This window comes from Nelumbo nucifera, chromosome 1 (assembly GCF_055504915.1).
Source record: "Nelumbo nucifera cultivar China Antique chromosome 1, China Antique-T2T, whole genome shotgun sequence".
In the NCBI taxonomy this organism is placed as follows: Eukaryota; Viridiplantae; Streptophyta; class Magnoliopsida; order Proteales; family Nelumbonaceae; genus Nelumbo; species Nelumbo nucifera.
Window position 1 is genome coordinate 39,241,276 of NC_142649.1, and position 21,723 is coordinate 39,262,998.

At 40.7% G+C, this 21,723-nt stretch overlaps 1 protein-coding gene across 1 annotated transcript in view; it reads right to left on the reverse strand.

Moving 5' to 3' along the window:
- The window catches only part of LOC104590779 (glutathione synthetase, chloroplastic-like), a 79,758-nt gene extending 63,147 nt beyond the window's left edge, over positions 1 to 16,611 (reverse strand). The window contains exons 1-2 of the mRNA XM_088896478.1: positions 16,162 to 16,611; positions 15,560 to 15,729 (exon numbers count right to left, since the gene is read on the reverse strand). Of these exons, the coding sequence (XP_088752604.1) occupies positions 15,560 to 15,729; positions 16,162 to 16,362 (371 nt within the window). The 5' untranslated portion in view covers positions 16,363 to 16,611. The remainder of the gene's footprint in view (positions 1 to 15,559; positions 15,730 to 16,161) is intronic.
- Between the last annotated feature and the right edge of the window lie 5,112 nt (positions 16,612 to 21,723).

Genomic DNA, 21,723 nt, shown 5'->3' on the forward strand with positions numbered 1-21,723 from the left:
GCAACCTTATTGGCGTCCATTAGATGGATCCTACCATTCTTTCAGAGGTATCAGAGCCACAGGTTCGAATCTTGAACCAGAAGAAAATCAAATCTGACCCTGCACAGATGGATAGAAGATGTTCTGCCAAGATTTGCGCAGATTGCTTTCTTTTTTTCAAGAAATGGTTTCTTGTTAAGGGCGATTGGTCTGAAATTAATTTTTGTTAAATCAAAAATTTATTTAGAATTGTTCTTTATTTATTTTGATTTAATGGACTGTTCGAACCTGGAGATCGCAGTGCAGATTTGGCGCAGATGGTCTGTAAATAATTTTTTTTTATTTTCTAGACTGAATGTATAGGATTTGATCAAGAATGTAATTAATTAATAGAAATAGGATTTCTGTTATTTATTTTCTTGATTAAAGAAGAAGGAAGAAGATGGCGGCACTGGAGATTTGCAGATGGAGAAATCGCTTCCTGCGATTTGCAGTTTGTGAAACTGCAACATTTGTGATTAACCTCTGTTTTGCAGGTGGGGCGAACAGTCCATAGTTGATTTGTGATTGTTTAAAATCAAGATTATTAATTTCAGATCTTTCATGAATTAATTCTTGAATTGAAAATCAGTTTTGGACCATTTCAGACTAGATTGGACCAAAACTGTTTGAACCGAATCTAGGGTTCGAAAGGGACTGTTTTTCAGTCCATCTTTCTCACACTTGTTGTTCCAAATTTGATGTTCAATTACAGGGATTAATTCGGCCCACCTGTAAAGCCCAGTTTTAAAAGGTTAAAACTGCAAAAGCCCACTATTGCAAGAAAAGCTGTATGGGCCGAACTGCTAACTGCGATTCAGCCCATACACCTAGTTGACATTAATTGTTAATGTCAAGTTTTTAAATGGGCTATTAAAATGGGCTTTACAGCAGTTAATTGATTGGATCAATTCCTCCTTTACATGTGATGATTGAATGTTTGATGTGCTGCGACCATGGGCCATAAGCACTTGGCCCACGAAGACTCGTTAGTGGCTCTTGCGCACACCATGGCTGAATGCACATCATTGCCATGGTGTCCCTTAAGGTCATTGGATGACCCCTCCTTGCTTGGTGGGCCCCACAACCCTAAAAAGGGATGCGTACGGAACCCCTAGCCGATTAAGGCCCACCAGAAATCTGACTTTATGAAAGTCAGTGGGAGCCACTCTGGTTTGACCTAAATTAGAACTAGGGCGTAATCTCGTTCCCTCCAGCAAATATGAGTGCATGCGATCGGGAGATCCATATGATGGACTCTCTAAAGGCCTTCCGTCATTAGCACAATGATGGGTCCTTCAGTAATGAGGAAACGCACCATAAAATTGGGCTATCCATTTGCTGATGGATCTGTCAGAGTGTTTCATAAGATGATAGGGGCGTCATAGACCCATGTGGGAGGGGCTTCACTAGAAAATGGGAACTCTCTCACGGTACCTTGGCGTAACCTGAATATGATGAGTAAGCACTCACTGGACAGAAAGGTTTACCTGAAAATAGCTCTGAACCTTGCCTGACAGAGGCTAAAGGGAAACTCATTTGATGAGTGGATATGATCCGTCACAGAAAGGTGGTGGGGTTATGTTGCTGAAACAGTTGGCTTCACGCACCCCATGTGATTTCCCACATTTCCAGAGACATTTTGTCGTCTCCGTCACTAAGAAAGGAGGGAAATCTCAGAGATGAACAAATGGGAATGGAACATAGATTAAAAACCATGTCTACGTAAGTAATATGAATCAAACTAAGGTTGTGGACTAACGTCTTTGCTGTTTTATCAGAAAATGGCAAACAATCAATTCGCAAAGCTTCTAAACGATAATAAGCTTAAGGGCCCAAACTATGCCGACTGGTACAGAAATCTTATGCTGGTCCTAACTTCCGAAAAGTTAGATAAGGTGGTGAAAAATCCTGCCCCGGAACGTCCAGGTGATAGGGCTTCTGAGGCCCGTAGGAGGGATTACCAAGATTGGGAGGACAAGAACTCCCTAGCCCGCTGCTTTGTCATTGCCTCATTAGACAACTCAATACAGAGGCAGTTCGATCAGATCGAACTAGCCAAGGACATATTGGACAGTCTGAAGACAATGTATGAAGAGCAGAACCGTTCTACTCGACAGAAGGTCCTGAAATTGTTCATGACCGCGCAGATGTCCAAGGGGCAGAAAGTTCATGACCATTGTCTTCGGATGATGGGATACATTAACGAACTCGAAGCCCTTGGATCCGGGCTAGATCTTGGCATGCAAATGGATGCCATCCTAAATTCTTTGCCCTCTTCCTTCAATGCGTTCATAATGAACTACAACATGAATAAACTGAATGTCAGCGTCCAGGAACTCAGCAATATGTTGCAGAGGGCCGAGGATCTACTCAAGAAGGATGAGCCTATGGTTATGCTTGCCGAATCTAACAAATCGGGCAAGAAAAAGAGAAAGGCAAAGAAGCCCCAGAAGAAAGCTACCAAACCTAAGAAGCAAAAGAAGAACAAGGCATCTGAAGCTGCCAAGGAAGCCGTGTGGATGAAGAAATTCATACACGAATTGGGAGTGATACCATCCAGCACATCACCCATCCCGTTGTTGTGTGACAACAATGGAGCGATCGCCCAGGCTAAAGAGCCTCAGGCCCACTCGAGGTCGAAGTACATCGAGAGGAAACGGGAGATCGTTGGTAGAGGGGATGTCCTAATTCAGAAGGTAGTATCAGCAGATAATGTGGTAGACCCATTGACTAAGCCACTGACACAGAAGGTGTTTGAGAAACACGTGGAAAGTATGGGACTACAGCTTGTACCAGATTGGACCTAAGTGCAAGTGGGAGCTGTTAGACAGTTTTGTATGCCCTTAGCTTCAACCCGATTTGATGTACTTTTGTTATTTAGTGGAAATAAATAAAGTGCATGTTTGATTCATGTTGTTTGGTACAATTCTGTGTAAGACCCTAAAACTGGACACTTATAGAGACACGTGTTAGTTTTAAATGTTCACAGCCATTGGATAAGTCTGGGGAGATTTATCCTGCCAATGCTGATACTGGTGTGCCACCAAGTGTTGGGATGGCCTGTCTCGGCCACCAGGGTAAAACCCAAGGCACATGCAGTATGGGATTACTCAAATCCTTGAACCGGACCACATTTCCAGTATTGCCCTGGACCTTGGAGATAGATGGGGAAAACTGGAAAGTTACACCTGACCCCTAGACTCGATTATGACACTTCACTAGGTGTCGGATCGGGCTGTCTTTGATATGCCAATCAGTGAGATCCTTAGATGGGGATCAAAACCTGGGTATGTTGGGACAGTCTGAGAATTCATCTGAGTGGGTGATCATAGTGACAGGATCAGCCCCTTTGTCAGACAAAGGTAATGATCGGGAATGCACTCTCTCTGATGGAAACCAAACTGCTGGCAGTTGATTTCAATCGTTGGAATTTTGTTTTGCAAAATTAATATATTTATATATATATGTACGGTTTCGAAATGCTTGCAAATGGTTTTAATTCTCGGGATCCATGTGAGTGGAGAGTGCGGCACTGTTCCTTGCAGCCGAGGGAGAAGTCCTCTCTTGTCGGGCAGTGCTTGATCATTAAGGGCTGAGAGGTTAAGTGTAAGACCATTTAGGATAATACCTGATGGGCTAATCTTGCACCTGCCCACAATCCTTGGGTTTTTGGCTTGGCCCAGGGACCACTTAATGTAAATGTTGGGCCCATAGGGTCCATGTGATGGACTCAGAGGGTCACTGAGTTTTTCAGTGAATTCGGTTGGGCCTTGAAAAAAAGGTTGGGCCGAACCCATGTGGCTGGTGTGTGGATCAATGCTTGGGTCCCACGCCATACAAAGAAGCCCAACTAGGCAGCAGATTGGAAACCAGTTAAACACTGAACACTTAATGGGCCAAAAGCCCATTTCGAGCTGGGCTGATATGATCACCCATCTATGGGGCGAATCTGAGATTAATGTTAGTAAAAGGATAGGGCCTTTAACCTTATCCACTCCAGGAGACCAAATTCAAATTAGATTTGAATCTGGTAACCTCCTGATAAGATCAGGAGTAAGCTAACTTAATCTGCAGATAGGATTAAGATAATCCCCTATCCAAATACTGAATTGGATTGGGATAACTCCTAATTAGGAGGTTTCTTAATCAAGAAGAAAGGAGGAGAAACCCAAGAGAATAATATCAGATTTCGAACCAAGGGTTTTTAGTTAAGAAAAAACTCCCTGCGAATTGAGATTAGATCTCATACAGACTCCAGAGAGAAGAGAAGCAGTTCAGCCATCTTCGTCCCAAGAGTTCTCCAGCCGCCGCCATTCCCTCTTGCAAGATTTGATCTTTGCAGCAATAGGGTGTCAAGAAATCAGTTCTTGACATTAGTCTTGCGAAAAAGACTGAGAAAGATTCAGTGTTCAGAATTTCCAGAGGATTCTTGCGAAGGATCCAGTGTGTAGGACGCACCGTGCTGGTTCCGTTCCATCCACAGCTGTGTCATCTTCAGCAGGAGCGGATCTTGGTTTCTTCTTTGGGCGTGAACACCAACTTTGGGAGATACTGCTTCTCCGGATCAGGTATATTCCTCCATTTTGCTTTTTGGTTCAGATCTGGTTCGCTTATGGTTCAAGTAGGATCCTTGAATATAGTATTCTAAATTTAGGGAATATGATTCCCAGTTGGAAGAAGGTATGAAAATTTTTGAAATTCACCCACCCTTTCCGCCACCTTATTAGCGTCCATTAGATGGATCCTACCATTCTTTCACTCTTTACCCATGTACAACTAACTTCAATGTCCTTAGTCAGCCACTTAAATTTCCTCTTTTCATTGTTGTAGTTCGAAAGCTTGGAGTTGTCCTCTTTTAACTAGTTCACTACAATTTCAGAATCACCTTCTATGATCAATTTATTAATATGCATGTCTTTGATCCTTTGCACCCCTTCAAGAGCTCCTAGTATCTCATCCCTCAAGGAATCTCCCACCCCAGTTGGACCAGAATACATAGCTAACAGATTCCCTTTTTCATCTCTTATCACTCCCCCTATTCTGAAGGGCCCTGGATTGCCCAAAATACTGCCATCAAAGTTCAGTTTGATAAAGCCATAGTGGAGGGGTCCAACAAGAACGTGATGCTTTCTTAGCTGAAGATGATTCTGCAATTTTCTTCCAATTCCTTAGCACCTCATCAACTGAGAAATCTGCAAACAATTCCAATGTTTTCAACCAATGTATCACCCTAATGTGAATAATCTCCAATATTACTTCCAAGCTTCTCTCTTTATCTAAAAAAATCCGTGAATTTCTCTCCTCCCAAACAGTCCGACATATTGCAACCCTAACACATCTCCACATGATCTTGGCCCTTTTTTTTGGGTAGTTGAGCATGGAAGTAAATAAGCTTTGCACATTCAAAGGGGGAGTCCACTTGCACCCAAACAAAGAAGCAAACGATTCCCAAATGGCTTTAGCAAACTGACAGGAAATTAGTAAATGGTATCCAGACTCACCATTAGATTTACAGAAGACACACCAATGAGGAGACAAACAGCTATTGGGTCATTTTCTTTGAAGTAAATCTCCTATATTAACTCTTTCTAGAAAGGCTTCCCAACAGAAACTCCTAACTTTCGAAGGTATAGGTTGACACCACACCTCTTTAATAGGGAAGGACAGTCCAACAGAAGAAGGTTGTATTAGGGCCTTAAAGAAAGATGCACAGGTGTAGGAACCCGAGGGAGTGAGTGTCCAAATTCTATTGTCTGCCTTTGTTGGCTCTAGGAAGATCCCTTCAAGGATGGATAATAAGCTAAAATACAGCCCAACTCTGTGTCCCTGATATCTCTTCTCAAACCCAGGTTCCAAGTTCCAAAAGAATTCAGAAGGTGAGTTAGAAGGTACAAAGAAGGAGGAAACTAGTTCATTTTTAAGGGTAGAGATAGCAAAAAGAGTTGGAAATTGATATTTCAAAGGGGAATCCCCAACCCAAACATGTTCCCAAAATTTTATTAGGTTGCCTGAGTGCAAGTCATACCTGATCCAAGGAGAGAACACAAACAAAATAGTTTGAATAGCTTTACAGGGAGATGCTCTTGTAGTCCTTGCTAGAATCCCAATCCCATCCATTGTCTACCACCCCATGAATACTTCCCACTATCTTAACCCAAAGTTTTTCTTTCTCCAATGAAAATCTCCATAGCCATTTCCCTAATAATGCTAAGTTTCTATTCCTTATGATCCAAATTCCCAAACCCTCCTTATTCCTACACACCACCTCCCACCTAACCCTATGGTCCTTCTCATCCCCCAGCTCCCAGAGAAAATCTCTCATAAGTTTTTCCAACCTGCTAGCCACCCTAACCGAAATCTTAAAGACTGACAAAAAAAAGACAGGAAGTTAAGCTAGTGTGGACCTAATTAGCGTGATTCTCCCTCCAAGAGACAAATAGTTTTTCTTCCAATTGGCAAGTCTTTTCAAACCTCTCCACAACCGAAACCCAAAATTCATCGTTCTGAGGATCATCTCCCAATGGCAAACCAAGGTAGTTTGAGGGCCAATTAGATACTACACACCCCAAAATATCTACACTCACATACCTCCCCTTCCCCCATATTGACTCCAACTATACAACTTTTCTCAAAATTCACTTTAAGGTTTGACATTTGCTCAAAAAGTTGTATAGTGAACTTCAGGTTTCTGATCCTATTGAGATCCCCTCCTTCACAAAAATAGAATTGTGTCATCAGCAAATTGCAAGTGTGTGATCGGTATGTTCTCTCTTCCAACTCTCCATCCCCTTATTAAATCCCTAGAATCTGTTTTGGAGATTAGTCTCCCCAACACTTCTGCGACTAATGTAAACAAAAAAGGGGAGAGGGGATCTCCTTGTCTAATCCCTCTCAAAGCTGGAAAATAGTCCACCATTGTTCCATTCACCAAGATGACGTAATGGCAATTCCTAATGCAACCCATCACCCATTTGCACCATTTATCTCCTAACCCAAAATTGACCATCACCTCCAACAGGAAAGACCAATCAACCAAGTCATAAGCCTTTCCCAAGGACCTTAGTGATGATCTTATATAGGTTGTTAACTAAGCTAATCGACTTGTAGTCCTTCGAATGGTTTGCATCACTTTTCTTGGGTACCAAGGCAACGAAAGTGGAATTTAGCCCAGGGTTAATCACTCCTCTAGTATGGAATTCATCAAATACCAACCTTAGGTCCTCTTTTAGTATCTCCCAACAATCTTGATAAACATCGTAAAACCATCTGGGCCTAGTGCTTTTGATCTATCCATAGAGAATACTGCCTCCTTTATCTCCTCCAATTCGAATTTCTTTTCCAGCCACTCCCCATCTTCTAGCTTCAGTGTTGGCCATTCCAACCCTTCGAGCCACACCCTATTATTTAGGGGCCTTCTAAATATAGACCTAAAATGATCCGCAAATGCCCCTGCAATCTCTCTTTGATTGGAAATTGTTGCCCCTTCAATCTCCAAACTTGAAATAATGTTTCTTCCCCTTCTTCCACTTGCCACAGCATGAAAAGACTTGGTATTCCTATCCCCCTCTCTCAACCATTTGCATCTTGACTTTTGCCTCCAACTTATTTCCTCCTGAAGAAGATAGTCTTCTAATTGTTTGCACAATTTCCATCTTTGTTCCTTATCCTCTTCTGTTAGGCAGCCCCTCTCTCCTTTGCTATCCAAGACTTCAATTTATGCAATCATATTCTGCTTCCTTTCTTCCAATCTCCTAAACTCTAAAAGATTCCATTCCTTGATTCTAGCTTTCAAAAATTGGAGCTTTTTGTGAAACCGCATCCCACTCCATTCCACTGCTAGATTGCTCTCTAACCACCACTCTTTAACTTTCTTAATGAATCCTGGGTGTCCTAACCACATGTTTTTAAATCTAAATGGAGTAAGACCTGTATTTCTCACCTCCTCCTTACAAATTACAGTAGGCCAGTGGTCGGAGGTCACCCTTGGAAGTGCTCTAGAGTTCAGGTTCCCCCAATGTTCTTCCCAATCATTTGAAAATAAGAATCCGTCCAGCTTAGAACAAATTGGACTAACTTGGAGGTTGGATCAAGTAAAACACCTATGTGACAATGGAATCTCTTTAAGTTCATATCGATGCCTATTGATGGAGCTCCTTTTTGCAGGGCTTGAGTGACAATGGGATCTCTTTAAGTTCATAGGCTCCCTATTCATAGGGCTTGAGTGAACTCCTGTTTTTCTTCCTTCAAACTTTTCAGAAAAGCCTATAAGCTTGCAGCAATCCCTTGCCAATTGTTTTTTACCCTTGGCAAAGAAATCTATAAGAGCAATGTAAAAACCTTTGTGGTTCCTTTTGCATTCCATTATGTACCTTCTTCCTGTTGCTGTAATTCTTTCCTTCCAACTTGGGTTCTTTCCTTTGTTTGCTGCCTCAACCAAAAAGTCTTTGAGCCATTCTACCGTCTCTAGTCCTTCCACCAATACAGTTTCCTTCTGCTTCTCCCGTACCTCCTTCAAACTAAGTTGTCCCTTGAGTCTTAGCTCTTCAAACAAGAAATCCTTGGCCTCCACTCTCAGAAAATGCCTCCACCTTGATGTCGCCACGAAACCTTCCATCCCAACCTTTATGAACTTTGTATCACGTTAAAAGTAATACAGATTACACGATTTAAGATAATTGAAGCATAAGATGCATTGCAAAGACTGAATATTTAAGGAAAAGAACATCCCCAAAAACATATCAACCAAGAAGTATTAATAAATAGTAACTAAAAACAACACTGTTATGAACCAAAATCACATCAATAATCAACAAGAAAAATACCCAAAAAGTAAATAACCACCTCAGTTTAAGGGGAAAAACCCATGTCCTCAAATAATGAATGAGACATCTTCAACTAAAGAAGATGAAAACATCATGCTCATCGTTCTTTTATCAAAGACAAAATATCCAAGAACATATGACAATATTCCTTGTAAGTTAAGACTTAGGAGTTAGGAGGTACCTCCTCTTGCATAATTAAAGGCCCCTAAGGTGCTTCTGATGATTGTCAGCAAAACTACAAATGTAAATCAGTCCTCTAATATCAAGAATAAACTTAGTGATTAGCAGAATAGAACAGATCTGAATAACTATATAAGAGAGGAAGATGGCAAAGAGAAGAGGTAAGAGAAGAAGAAGTCGAATTTATCACCCTTCTCCTCTAACCCTATTTTATTAATCTCTAAAAAATTGATGATAACAAGTATACCCTTAAGTGGGCAGTCAGCTTGGCAGTTGCATAAAGAAAATAAAATAAGAACAAATAACAGGCCCATTAAGTAAGGCCCATCAACATAAAATAAAAGATAAAATAAAGGATATCACACGAAAGGCTGTTAGGGCCCATTCGGCCCAGTCTCTTTACACTCCCCCTCAAGCTGAGCATAGATGTCAATCATGCCCAGCTTGCTTATAATAGTGTGTCAATTTCCCCCTGGAAACTCCCTTGGTCAAGATATCAGCCAGTTGCTCTTCTGATGTGATTAATGGTAAACAAACTTCTCCTGAAGAGACTCTTTCCCTTATGAAATGCCTATCAACCTCAATGTGCTTAGTTTTGTCATGTTGAACAGGATTATGTGCAATGTTGATAGCAGCTTGGTTGTCACAATAGAGCATCATTGGTTTCTCGTAGTCCACCCCCAATTCCTCTAGAAGGGATCGTAGCCATAGTAATTCTAACACACCATGAGCCATTGCCCTGTATTCTGCTTCAGCTGAGGATCTAGCAACTACTGATTGTTTCTTACTCCTCCAAGACACAATATTCCCAGCAACCAGAGCACAATAACCAGAGCACAACCTTCCACCATCAATACATCCTGCCTAATCTGCATCAGTAAAGGCTTCCAACTTCATGTGACCATGCTTAGCAAATAGAATACCTTTCCCTGGAGTACCTTTCAAGTAGCATAGAACCCTTTCTACAGCAGCTAGATAAGTATCTCTGGGAGAATGCATAAACTGACTGATAACACTGACTGCATAGGAAATATCTGGCCGAGACATGCAAAGGTATAATAACTTCCCAAGCAGTCTCTGAAACACTCCCTTATTAGACAAAAGTTCACCATCTGTGGCAGAAAGCTTATGATTAGGATCAATGGGAGTGGAGATGGGTTTAGCTCCAAGTTTACCAGTTTCAGCAAGAAGATCAAGGACATGTTTGCGCTGAGATATGAATATACCATCCTTAGATCGAGCAACTTCAATGCCCAAGAAATATCGAAGATCTCCCAAATCTTTGATTTCAAATTCAGAGTTGAGAAATGCTTTTAGTTTACTGGCCTCTTCAATGTCATTACCCGTGACCACAATATCATCAACATAAACAATCAAGAAGGTCACCAGAGAGTCATTTCTCTTCAAGAACAGTGTATGATCAAATTGTGTTTGAATGTAACCAAAAGAGACAAGAGCAGCCCGAAATCTCTCAAACCAAGCCGAAGGAGATTGTTTGAGACCATAAATAGATTTGTGTAGTTTACACACCTTGCCTTTCATTTCTTTCCCATACACTCCTAGAGGTAGAGACAATATAGACCTCTTCATGCAATTCTTCATTCAAGAAGGCATTTTTAACATCGAACTGGTGTAGGGGCTAGTCAAAAGTAGTTGCTAGAGATAGTAAAACCTTGATTGAAGTCATCTTAGCTACAGGAGCAAATGTCTCAAGATAGTCAATGTCATACATTTGGGTGTAACCCTTAGCAACCAACCGAGCCTTAAACCTCTCAACAGAGCCATTAGAGTGATATTTAATAGTAAACACCCATTTACAACCCACTGGTTCCTTCCCTTCCGGCAAGTCCACAATATCCTAGGTATGATTCTTATGCAATGCATCAAGTTCAGTCGTCATAGCTTCCCTCCACTCAACTTGAGATAAAGCTTCCGGTATAGACCTAGGTATCACATGGGAAGAAACAGAGGCAAGAAAAAAGTAGTAGGAAGGGGAGAAAAGGCTATAAGATAAGTGTTTGGAGATACAATGGGCTGTACACTTCCGCTTGCCCTTGCGAAGAGCAATAGGAAGGTCAAGGTCTGGAACAGTCTGAGATGGGTCAGTAGAGGGCTGACCTGTTTCCTCAGGAATGATGGGAGTGGCAAGATGCTCTTCTGAAGGAGTGGAAACAACCTACACATGTCTGAATCTCTACCTTTGGTACCACCTTTGGAGAGCAGGAGTAGAAGCAGGAGGGGGAGCAGGGACATCAGGGGTAGGTCCAGTGGAAGACGTGGACACCCCATGATCGAACTCACAAGGGATGGGAAGAGGAACAGCTGGAGACATAGCCAAGTACTCATCAGATTTCTCCCCCTCAGGAGGAATACTAAAGAAGGGAGTCAACTCTGCAAAGGTGACATCCCAAGATACAAAGCGGGTGCCACGAACTGGATCAAAACAGCAACAACCCTTTTGTGTGGAAGCATATCCCAAAAACACGCACTTATGAGCCTTAGGTTCAAACTTGTGCCTTTGGTGACTATGAATATGCACATAGCAAGTACACCCAAACACACAGAGAGGAAGAGAAAAGAGATCCTCATCCGGGAAGAGAAGACTAAAAGGGGTTTTAAAGCCAAGGACCCGGGAGGGCATACGGTTGATCAGAAAGGTAGCAGTAAGAACAGCATCTCCCCAAAACTTTATAGGAACATGGGATGCAAATAAGAGGGATCTGGCCACTTCAACCACATGCCTGTTCTTTCTTTCCGCCACCCCGTTTTGTTGTGGAGTGTAGGAACAAGAACTTTGATGAATAACCCCAAAAGTTTCAAGATAGGTGGAGAGGGTTCTCTCAAAATACTCCTCAACATTGTCAGAGCAGAATATTTTGATACGGGTATTAAACTGGGTGAGGATGAGTTCATGAAAATTTTTCACAATAGCTAGTACTTCATCCCTGGATTTCATGAGATAAATACAAGTGTAACGTGAATAATCATCAATAAAAAGGATAAAGTACCTGTAACCCCCCATGGTTGGCATGTGATATGGCCCCCACACATCAGAGTGAACAATATGGAAAGGAGAAAATGATCTCTTATTGCTAATTGAATAGGAATGTCTACAATGCTTTGCCAGCTCACATAATTCACAATGAAAACTCGATAAAGACACTCCTTTAAACATATCTGGGAACAGATGACTCAAAGCAGAAAAGGACAAGTGACCAAACCGAAAATGACATAATAAAATTTTGTTAACAGACTCTGAAACGACTGACTCTAAGGCAACTCCATGAGGTGGTCCCAAAACTTGATCTGGTGTGTCTAGCAAGTATATTCCATTCGCCTCATGGCCACTCCCAATCATCGTCCGAGACTACAGGTCCTGAAAAACACAATGTGTGGGAAAGAAAGTTATGTTGCAATTCATTGACTTTGTTAAGCTACTAACAAATAAGAGGTTTTTGTTAAGCTTAGGGGCATGAAGAACAGAGGATAAGAACAGGGTGTCAGAGGTCTTTATATCACCTTTACCAGAGATGGGGGCAAGGGACCCATCGGCAAGGGATATTTTCTCTTTCCCAGAGAGGAGGTGATATGAGCAAAACAGGTTAGATAGGCTGGTCATATGGTCTGATGCACCGGAATCAATAATCCAAGGGATTTTATGATTACCTGGGCCGAACAGTTTCATTCCCGCATGTGCAAAATGTTCTGTAGATGGACTCTGCAATTGCACCTGCCGCCTACTCTCCTCACTACTTATCATAGCATATGCCTGTGAAACAGTAACCACATCCCTGGCCAAAATGTTCTGTCTGATAATATCAAACTCAGGGTTGAGTCCAGTGAGAAACTCAAACACCCTATTTCTCTCCACTAGTTTTCTATACATTTCAGCATCCTTTTTACTCTCTCATACCACTGTCTCCATAACATCAATTTCCTGCCATAGGGATTTTAGTATAGAGTAGTAGATTGCCACACTCTTCTCCCCTTGTCTCAGCTTCTTCACATCACTTTTCAATTTGTATTCTCTGGCTACATTCAGTTTCTGTGAATAAGTCTCAATTACACTGTCCCATATCTCCTTAGCCGAAGACATCCAGAGATAGTGCTGGCTTATATGGGGTTGCATAGAGTTGACTAACCATCCTATAACAGTATAGTTCTCTTGCATCCATCCTTCAAATTCAGGGTTTGTCTCTTCGGGTTTCACCTTGTTGCCTGTGAGATACTCGAGTTTTCCTCTACTACAAACACAGATTTTTATAGACTGTGCCCAAGCAAGATAGTTCGTCCCATCTAGCTTAATTGTGGTAACACCAGTCAAAATGGAATCTACTGAAGCAGGTCCAGAAACTGGCACCTGCTTGAACTCACTTCCGTATGCCTCCATTAATCAAACGGAAATCAAAGAACAGAAAATTTTGACTATGTAAACTTACTTGAAGTCAAACCAGAACTTGGGTGCTTGAAAAACTAGGGTTTTGCTCCGTCCAGCAGATGGGAGGAAGAGAGAAGACACTGCCGCACCCATTAGACTAACCTAAACTCTTCCAAACCTAAACCACCCTCCTTTAGCAATCACAAGACACCTTCCAAGCACAGAGCGCCACACCCAAGCTTCACCTTTCCTGGTAACCTTGAAAATCTCTAGTCGGCTAGGGTTTTGGGCAACAGCAAAACAACATCACTTCTTGGCAAAATCTAGTCAGAACTAAACTCTTCAAACCCTTCTACCAACTAGGCAAGTGATTCTCTATACTATAGAGCACCTATCTCTCCATACACTCTCTTGATTTTAGAGTGTACAGGAACAAAGAAAAAGAAGGAAGAGGAACTAAACCTGCTCTAATACCAAGATGTAAATCAGTCCTCTAATATCAAGATTAAACTTAGTGAGCAGAATAGAACAGATCTGAATAACTGTATAAGAGAGGAAGATGGCGAAGAGAAGAGGTAAGAGAAGAAGAAGTCGAATTTATCACCCTTCTCCTCTAACCCTATTTTATTAATCTCTAAAAAATTGATGATGACAAGTATACCCTTAAGTGGGCGGCTAGCTTGGCAGTTACATAAAGAAAATAAAATAAGAACAAATAACAGGCCCATTAAGTGAGGCCCAACATAAAATAAAAGATAAAATAAAGGATATCACACGAAAGGCTATTAGGGCCCATTCGGCCCAGTCTCTTTACAACTACCAAATACCAACTCAATTCAGTAAACTCTTATCCCAACCATATAGAGCCTGTTACATGTAACCTGTTTCACATCTCCACTCTGTCAAGAACCATATATCCATTGTTAAGTTGTGAGTCCTCAAATCATTTCTCACTACCTCAATCTATGTCCCTGCCCTGGCTCTTCTAGACCTTTCAATTTGCATGTTGTAAGCAAAATCACCATCGTACCAAATATCTAGAACCCTATATTTGGTTCTTCCCAAAAGAAAACAGGCATAGGTGGAGGAAATCCAGACTTGGTAACAACAAAATTAAAGGAAAGATTAGTGGAAAAAAGGATTCACAAATCAGACAACATTCTCTGGAAAGAGGCATGGGTCATTCAAGGATATTGGGTTTCTAATAGAGGTCTATTTTTCTAGCAGAGAATCACTACTGATAAAATTTTATTGAGAAAGGAAGAAAAAGAAAAGACAGAGAAAAGAGGGAAACCTTGAAGTGACAACTGAAGCCAATGACCCAACTAAGATATCTAACCCTAAGAGAGCTCCCTTCTGTTGATCTCTAATATTTTCCAGTAAGTCTGATAAACAGATGGTGTCCATATGGCAATACAGCATTTTCCTAATTGCTGGCAAGAACTTATTTTCCTTTTGTGAGCCACATAATGATTTTAGAATCACAGTCCATTATAAGAGCCAATATTTATGAATAACATTACCATATATCTTGAAATATTCATTTGCTTAACTGCTGCTGTAACATCTTCCATATTTCATCTCTGTCATAGTAATCAGTACCAAAAAATGACAGTAACCTCGGTTAGATAAGAAAAGCCCCAAATTCAGAACCATGGTGTTTTCTTCGGTTGTCTGCCACCACTTCTAGGATGGATATCCAAAACATTTCTATACCCACATCACAATAGAGTCCAAGAGAATCTAGTCAAATCAACAGATAATTGAGCACCAGGACACAACTGAAGATTTTCCAAACTACAATTAGATCAACAACATATGATAACCCATGCAGCTAAGAACTCCATGATTTGATGCTTCACTTAGTCTAACAGAGCATATTCACGTGTCAAACACGTTAGAAACTGTTTTATTTAGACAGCATGCAATCCATCATATATCTCTTTTTTTTCAACATTTTATAAGTAGAATTCACTTCTTCATATACTAGTAACCCATACTTATATAAACAAATTCCTTTACAAAGATATCTCACATATACTTGCACTCTATCGTGCAAAGCCATATGGTCAGCAAACCTTTAAGGTGTAAACAGGATCAACTAGATTATTTGCTTCAGAATATAATCAAAATAGCTTTTTTCAAACTAAAGAATTACCTGGAAAGCGAGTCCTGTAGGAATTTCCCATCCAAGCTCACACGATCCACAAGCTCATTGAAGAGGGGAGCTAACTCACAAGCTTGTTGCCAATGACTTTGAGGGAACACCATGGGCAATAAAGCAAAAGGAGCATGCACCATACCCACACCAGGAATCATTCCTGACCTCTTCAATTCGATCACCAATTTCAAATATAAGACCAGCAAGTCAAATTGCATCACATTAGATCAAGTTTTAATTTATTCATCTTTTCTTTTTCTGCCCTTCTTTTAAAAGGATTGAGGGTTTTAACCAACCCTGAACGAACAGAATCAAAGAGATGGAATAAAACGAAGCGGGTTACTGGAAACATAAAATCTAGTGGAAGAGAAAGAGCGGAAAATAAAAAATAAATAAATAAACAGCAAGAAAAACAATTAAGAAAAAATTAAGACATGCAAACCAACTGATTCATATGTAGAAATTATTCAATATCTTGCCAAAACATATTTCCTCCATAATTCAATCAACAACGAAAAACACTGATCCCAAGAAGAAATAATTCACAAAATAAGAAAAAATATAATTCCGTCTAAACCCATATATGAAAATATAAGCACCTGGACGCTCCGGTCTCCAACAACAAGCCCATGGAGAGAACTCCACACCAGAGCATCGTAAACCAATTGCTGAAGCAACTCCGGACTCATATTATGAAAACCAGCTGTAACAGTTTCATTTTGGGTTTCTGTTTCTTCAACAGTTCCGCATTTCGGGGGTAAAAAAGATGAAGACATAGAAGAATGTGATGATTCGTTCATGGCTTTTCTGGGTTTTCTGCAGGTCAATGTGAAAGATATCAGTGCTTGAATTGAATAACTTTGGTTTTAATTTACAGGGCAAGAGACGCTAGCGGTCGGATGACAGATATCATTAGGCAGTGGGAAGAATCAAGTCAATCAACCCCCCACTGAAAATTTAGCCTCCACTGAGAATATTCTGAGTTGGAGTGTTAGGATTGGATTGGCCCATCCCGACCCCGCGACTCGAAGATGGGATTGAGGTCTTCGATCACGATTATATATATTAAATATTATTTATATTAAATATATATTATTATATACATATATATGTATAATATTATTTATATATATTAATATATATTTAAAATATTATTTATATTATAAAATTTTTGTTTATTTTAAATAAATTTATTTTTTAAAAAATAATATCATTTAAAAAATTTCTAAGATTTGAGTGCCCTACGAAGATCACCAATGGAGGACAACTTTTATCACTGGCAAGGATGGAGAAGAAGACGGGGATTAATTTTAGAATTGGATCGGAGACAAGGATTATGACCACTCCCTGCCAGAATTGTAGTGAGGCATGGATAGGGTTTTTGGGGTCTGTGTTCTGTGCATCCATGGGTGCATTGGACGAGAACGTGTTTAAAATTTATTAACTTTAAAGGAAGTTTAGGTGTCAGTTAAAAAATCCGATTAAACCCCCATACTTTTCTCTTCCAACCCTTACACACCTTACACTATCCTTCCTCCCATACTTTTCTCTTCCAACCCCCAGCCCAGAAGCATCCACCTGCGACCGGCGATCTCACTGAATGCAGAAACCACCAGCGGCGGGTGCGAATGGGTCTGAGATTTCATCCTTTTTGCCTTTTACCTTTCATAACGCTGGGACCACGAAGCCAAAGCTCACCCGAAGAGAAAAGTTCTTTCTGAGCTTCTCTCATGGTTGTTGTACTGTTGTTTCTTCTCATTTCTGTATTTTCTTCACTAGCAGCTGCTCAACAAAGATCATCTAACATAAGCTTGGTCTCATCTCTCTCCCCCACCAAAACCCATCATGGCTCTCACCTTCTGGCCGATTTGCTTTCGAGTTTTACACATACAGCAATGGCTTTGCTGTTGGAACTTGGTTTGCCAAAATTCCCCAAAAAACAGTCGTTTGGACTACAAACAGACAAGACCCGCCAATGCCATGAAATACTACATTAGTCTTGAAAAATGACGGTAGACTCATCTTGCAATCCGCACAAAACCAAGCCATCAAATCCATCGCTGAAGGTGCCCAAGATGCAGCAGGATGGAAATCTGGTGCAGTATCCCGTAGACAATTCAGACACGGCCCCTTGCGCTTATTGGGCTTCAGGTACTAATGGCCAAGGAAACAACGTTAGTTTAAATTTTAACATTGATGACCATATCTCTACTTGCTCAACGGAACCAGTTTCAACATAAAGAATGTAACTAATGGTGGATTTGCCACCGGAAGGACGACGGTTTACCTGCATGACAATCGATGTCGATGGGCTCTTCCGGCTCTATTCGACCAATTTGGATGTAAATAGCAGTGATTGGTCAATGGAAATGAATTCAATGAATGATTTTTGTGATGCCAAGGGGCTATGTGGCATGAATGCATATTGTATTCTCATGGATCAAAAAGCTGATTGTAGATGTCTACCTGGTTTCGATTTCATTGACAGAAATCAGCATACTTGGTGTTGCGCGAGGAAACTTAGTGCAGAGAATACTTGTGGAAGTGAGAACCAAAATATCGAGTACACCATGTTCTCTTTGGACCATACCTACGTACACCACACATTACTACACATTGTAGGCTATTTTATGCAGTTTGGTCTCATGTTTAACCTGTTTGATGTTACACGGGTAGAACCTACAAATGTAGAGGCATTAATTTTTCTTCTTGGAAAATGGAAGGTTTGTCAAAGAGGGGCAAGGTCCTTTGGAGCAAGGTGCCTGAGGCAATACACTGGTCAGTTTGGAAGAAAGGAATGGCAAATCCTTTCATAGTCAGGCCATTCTGGTCAAGAAACTCTGTGGTAAAGGTGAAAGAATATTGGTGGAAGTGGGCATCTATTAACAGTCTTTTGGGAGTTTTAAAATATAGCCATTTCTAAAGTCATTGGGGTGGCATCATATTGGATGAAAACTTTGCTTTGTTATCTGAAATGTTGTAATGCTGTTTTGCTTTGTTTGTTAGATCAATGAGGTTGTATCGAGGGAATCTCTCAGATTGGATATGGACTAGATGTTGCCATTTTTTGCACAAAGTGGCCACTCTCAGACTACAACTGAGATTCTCATGTTTGTTACCCAAAGTTTTAACATCACACAAACCAATGGCCCTGAAGCTTGAGTTGTCTCATTTCTATTTTATTAACATTCCCATAATGACTCCATTTACATGCTACATTCAAGCACAATGGAAAAATAAAATGATACCATTTGATTTATTAGTTCCCTATCAACTCCACCTGCTAAGTTATTAAAAAGCATTGGTACTCAATTTTCACAACTTAGAGATTCGTGAGTTAGAAAGAACCACGAACAACAATGCATAAGCCTACTGAGAATTTACATAATGGGTTACATTACAAAACATTCCTATTTTCGTGTCTGCCCACATGAATATATCAAGAATCACCATCGATTTTGTATGATAGGAATAGATATGAAAACTCTGCCTTGGTTTGAAAATGATCAACTTCCCTTTACATTGTAGCCTGGTTCCAAGTTTGGCTTAGGTATGTCTGATCCAACCAGGTTTGGCTTAGGTATGTCTGATCCAACCTTGATCACCCACCATAGAGTTGGCACAACTATTCTAAAACCTTAAATTTTTCAAATTTAAGGCTCAAATACAAATATGTACAATGCAAAGCTTTGTAGTTTATATTCATAAACTTGTATTTACACTGTCTCAAGGAACTAGTCCTATTAAGTGGTGCTGCCCAATCCAAATTTGTCTTGCCAGTGTTCAGATCCTATTAAATTTTGTTGAAGGGTGTCCCACAAAAGTTTCATAAATGGAAAAATTCTTAGATGAAAATTTTGTTCAGATTCTATGAAATTTTGTTGAAGGGTGTCCAACTAAACTTTCATAGATGTAACAATTCTTAGTGGACAATTTTCTACAATATCACATCACCTGTGATGATGATGATGATGGAAATAATGAAGGGATGAGAGATCCATCATATGGATGGCCAAACCCTGCACGAAGGTTGGGCAAAAATTTAAAAACTTCTCTCTCTCCCATGTGGGAATCACATTCCCTATTTTAGAAAACTATATTTTCAAGGATCAATCTTGAAACCAAAACAGACTAGATCCGAAACCAAAAGGGAGTAGAGGGATATACCTGATCCGGAGTAATAGTAAACCTCCAATGAAGGTGTTCACGCCCAAGAAGAAGACCAAAGGCTGCTTCCACCGAAGATGACACGGTGCAAGGTGAAACAGAATCAGCTGGACGGTTCTTCAGCAAGAACCAAATTCTTCAACAAGAAAATGATAGAGGGCTAATGAGGACGACTTCAGATTGCCTCTTCTACCAAAAGGCAATATCAAGAACTGTTCTTGATCGCTCCCACTGGTGGAGATCGAACTGGGTAGGGTGGCAAGAGCAGGACAAGAGCAGAAGACAGAATCAGTCAAACTGTATATTGTTTCCTCTCTTAATTTAGTAGACTATTTGTTGTCTTATTGTGGGTTCGCCTTGCTCTCCTATTTATAGCCTTAAAGAGAGGTTCTCCTAATCTGATTAGGAGTTTCCTAATCCAAATCTTATATTTGGATATGAACTCTCTTTAAGAGATAAGGATAATTCCTTATCTTATATGCAAATGAAGATCAACCTTCCTAATCTAATTAGGAGATTCCTGATCCAAATCTTTATTTGGATCTGGACTCTTTGAGTGGATAGGGATAATCCCTTATCCTATCTGCTGATCCAAATCCCAGAACCACCCTCATTTAATTAATCTTATTGAGCCAGTTCGAATTGGGCTTTAGACTCGTTAAGTCTATGTGCTCACTAGCCCTCTTATTCTGCTACCCAGTTGGCCCTCCTTGTATGCCGTGGGACCCAAACATTGATCTACACATCAGCCACATGGATTCAGTCCAGCCTTTGTTACAAGGCCTGGCCGAATTCACTGTAGAAGACAGTGAACCCCTGAGTCCATCACCATGGGCTCTTAACGGGCCCAACATTTAAATTAAATAGTCTTTGGGTCAAACTACCTTATAAAAACCCAAGGACTGTAGGCAAATGCAAGATTAGCCCATCAGGTATTACCCTCAATGGTCTTACACTTAACCTCTCAGCCCATAATGATCAAACAATGCTCGACAAGAGAGGACCTCTCCCTCGGCTGCAAGGTATAGTGCTACACTCTCTACTCGCATGGATCTCGAGAATTAAAACATTTTGCAAACATTTTGAAACCATAATATATATGTATATCTTTATCTAAATATATTTTGCAAAACAAATTTCAATGGTTGAAATCGACTGCCGGTAGTTTTGGTTTCCATCAGAGAGAGTGCATCCCCGATCATTCACTTTGTCCGACAAAGGGGCTGATCTTGTCACTATGATCACCCACTCAGATGAATTCTCGGACTGTCTCAACATACCTAGATTTTGACCCCCTCTAAGGATTTCAATGATTGACACATCAAAGACAGCCTAATCCGACACCTAGTGTAGTACCATAATCGTGTCTAGGGGTCAGGTGTAACATTCCAATTTTGCCCATCTATCTCCAAGGTCTAGGGCAATACTGGAATTTTGGTTCGGTTCAAGGTTTCAAGAAAACCCACACAGCATGTACCTCAGGTCTCACCCTAGCAGCTGAGACAGGTCACCTTAACCAACTTGGCAGCACATCAGTGTCAGCCTTGGTAGGATAAATCTCCCAGATCTATCCAACGGATGTGAAGATTCTAAACTAACACGAGTCTCATATGTGTCCAGGGTATTACATAGAAACACACCATGATAACACGAATCAAATATGCACTTTATTCATTTACATTAAATGTCATAATGTACATCATTCTGATTGGAGCTAAGGGCATACACTATATAACAGCTCCCACTTACACTTAGGTCCAATCGGGTATAAGCCAGAGTCCAATGCTTTCCACGTGTTTCTCAAACAATTTTTGTGTTAGTGGCTTAGTCAATGGGTCTGCTACATTTTTCGCTGATGCTACCTTCTGAATCAGGACATCCCCTCTTCCAACTATCTCCCGCAGTACATGGTACTTCCTCTCTAAGGGCTTCGACTTCAAGTGGGCTCGTGGCTCCTTAGCTTAAGCAATGGCTCCAGTGTTGTCACACAACAA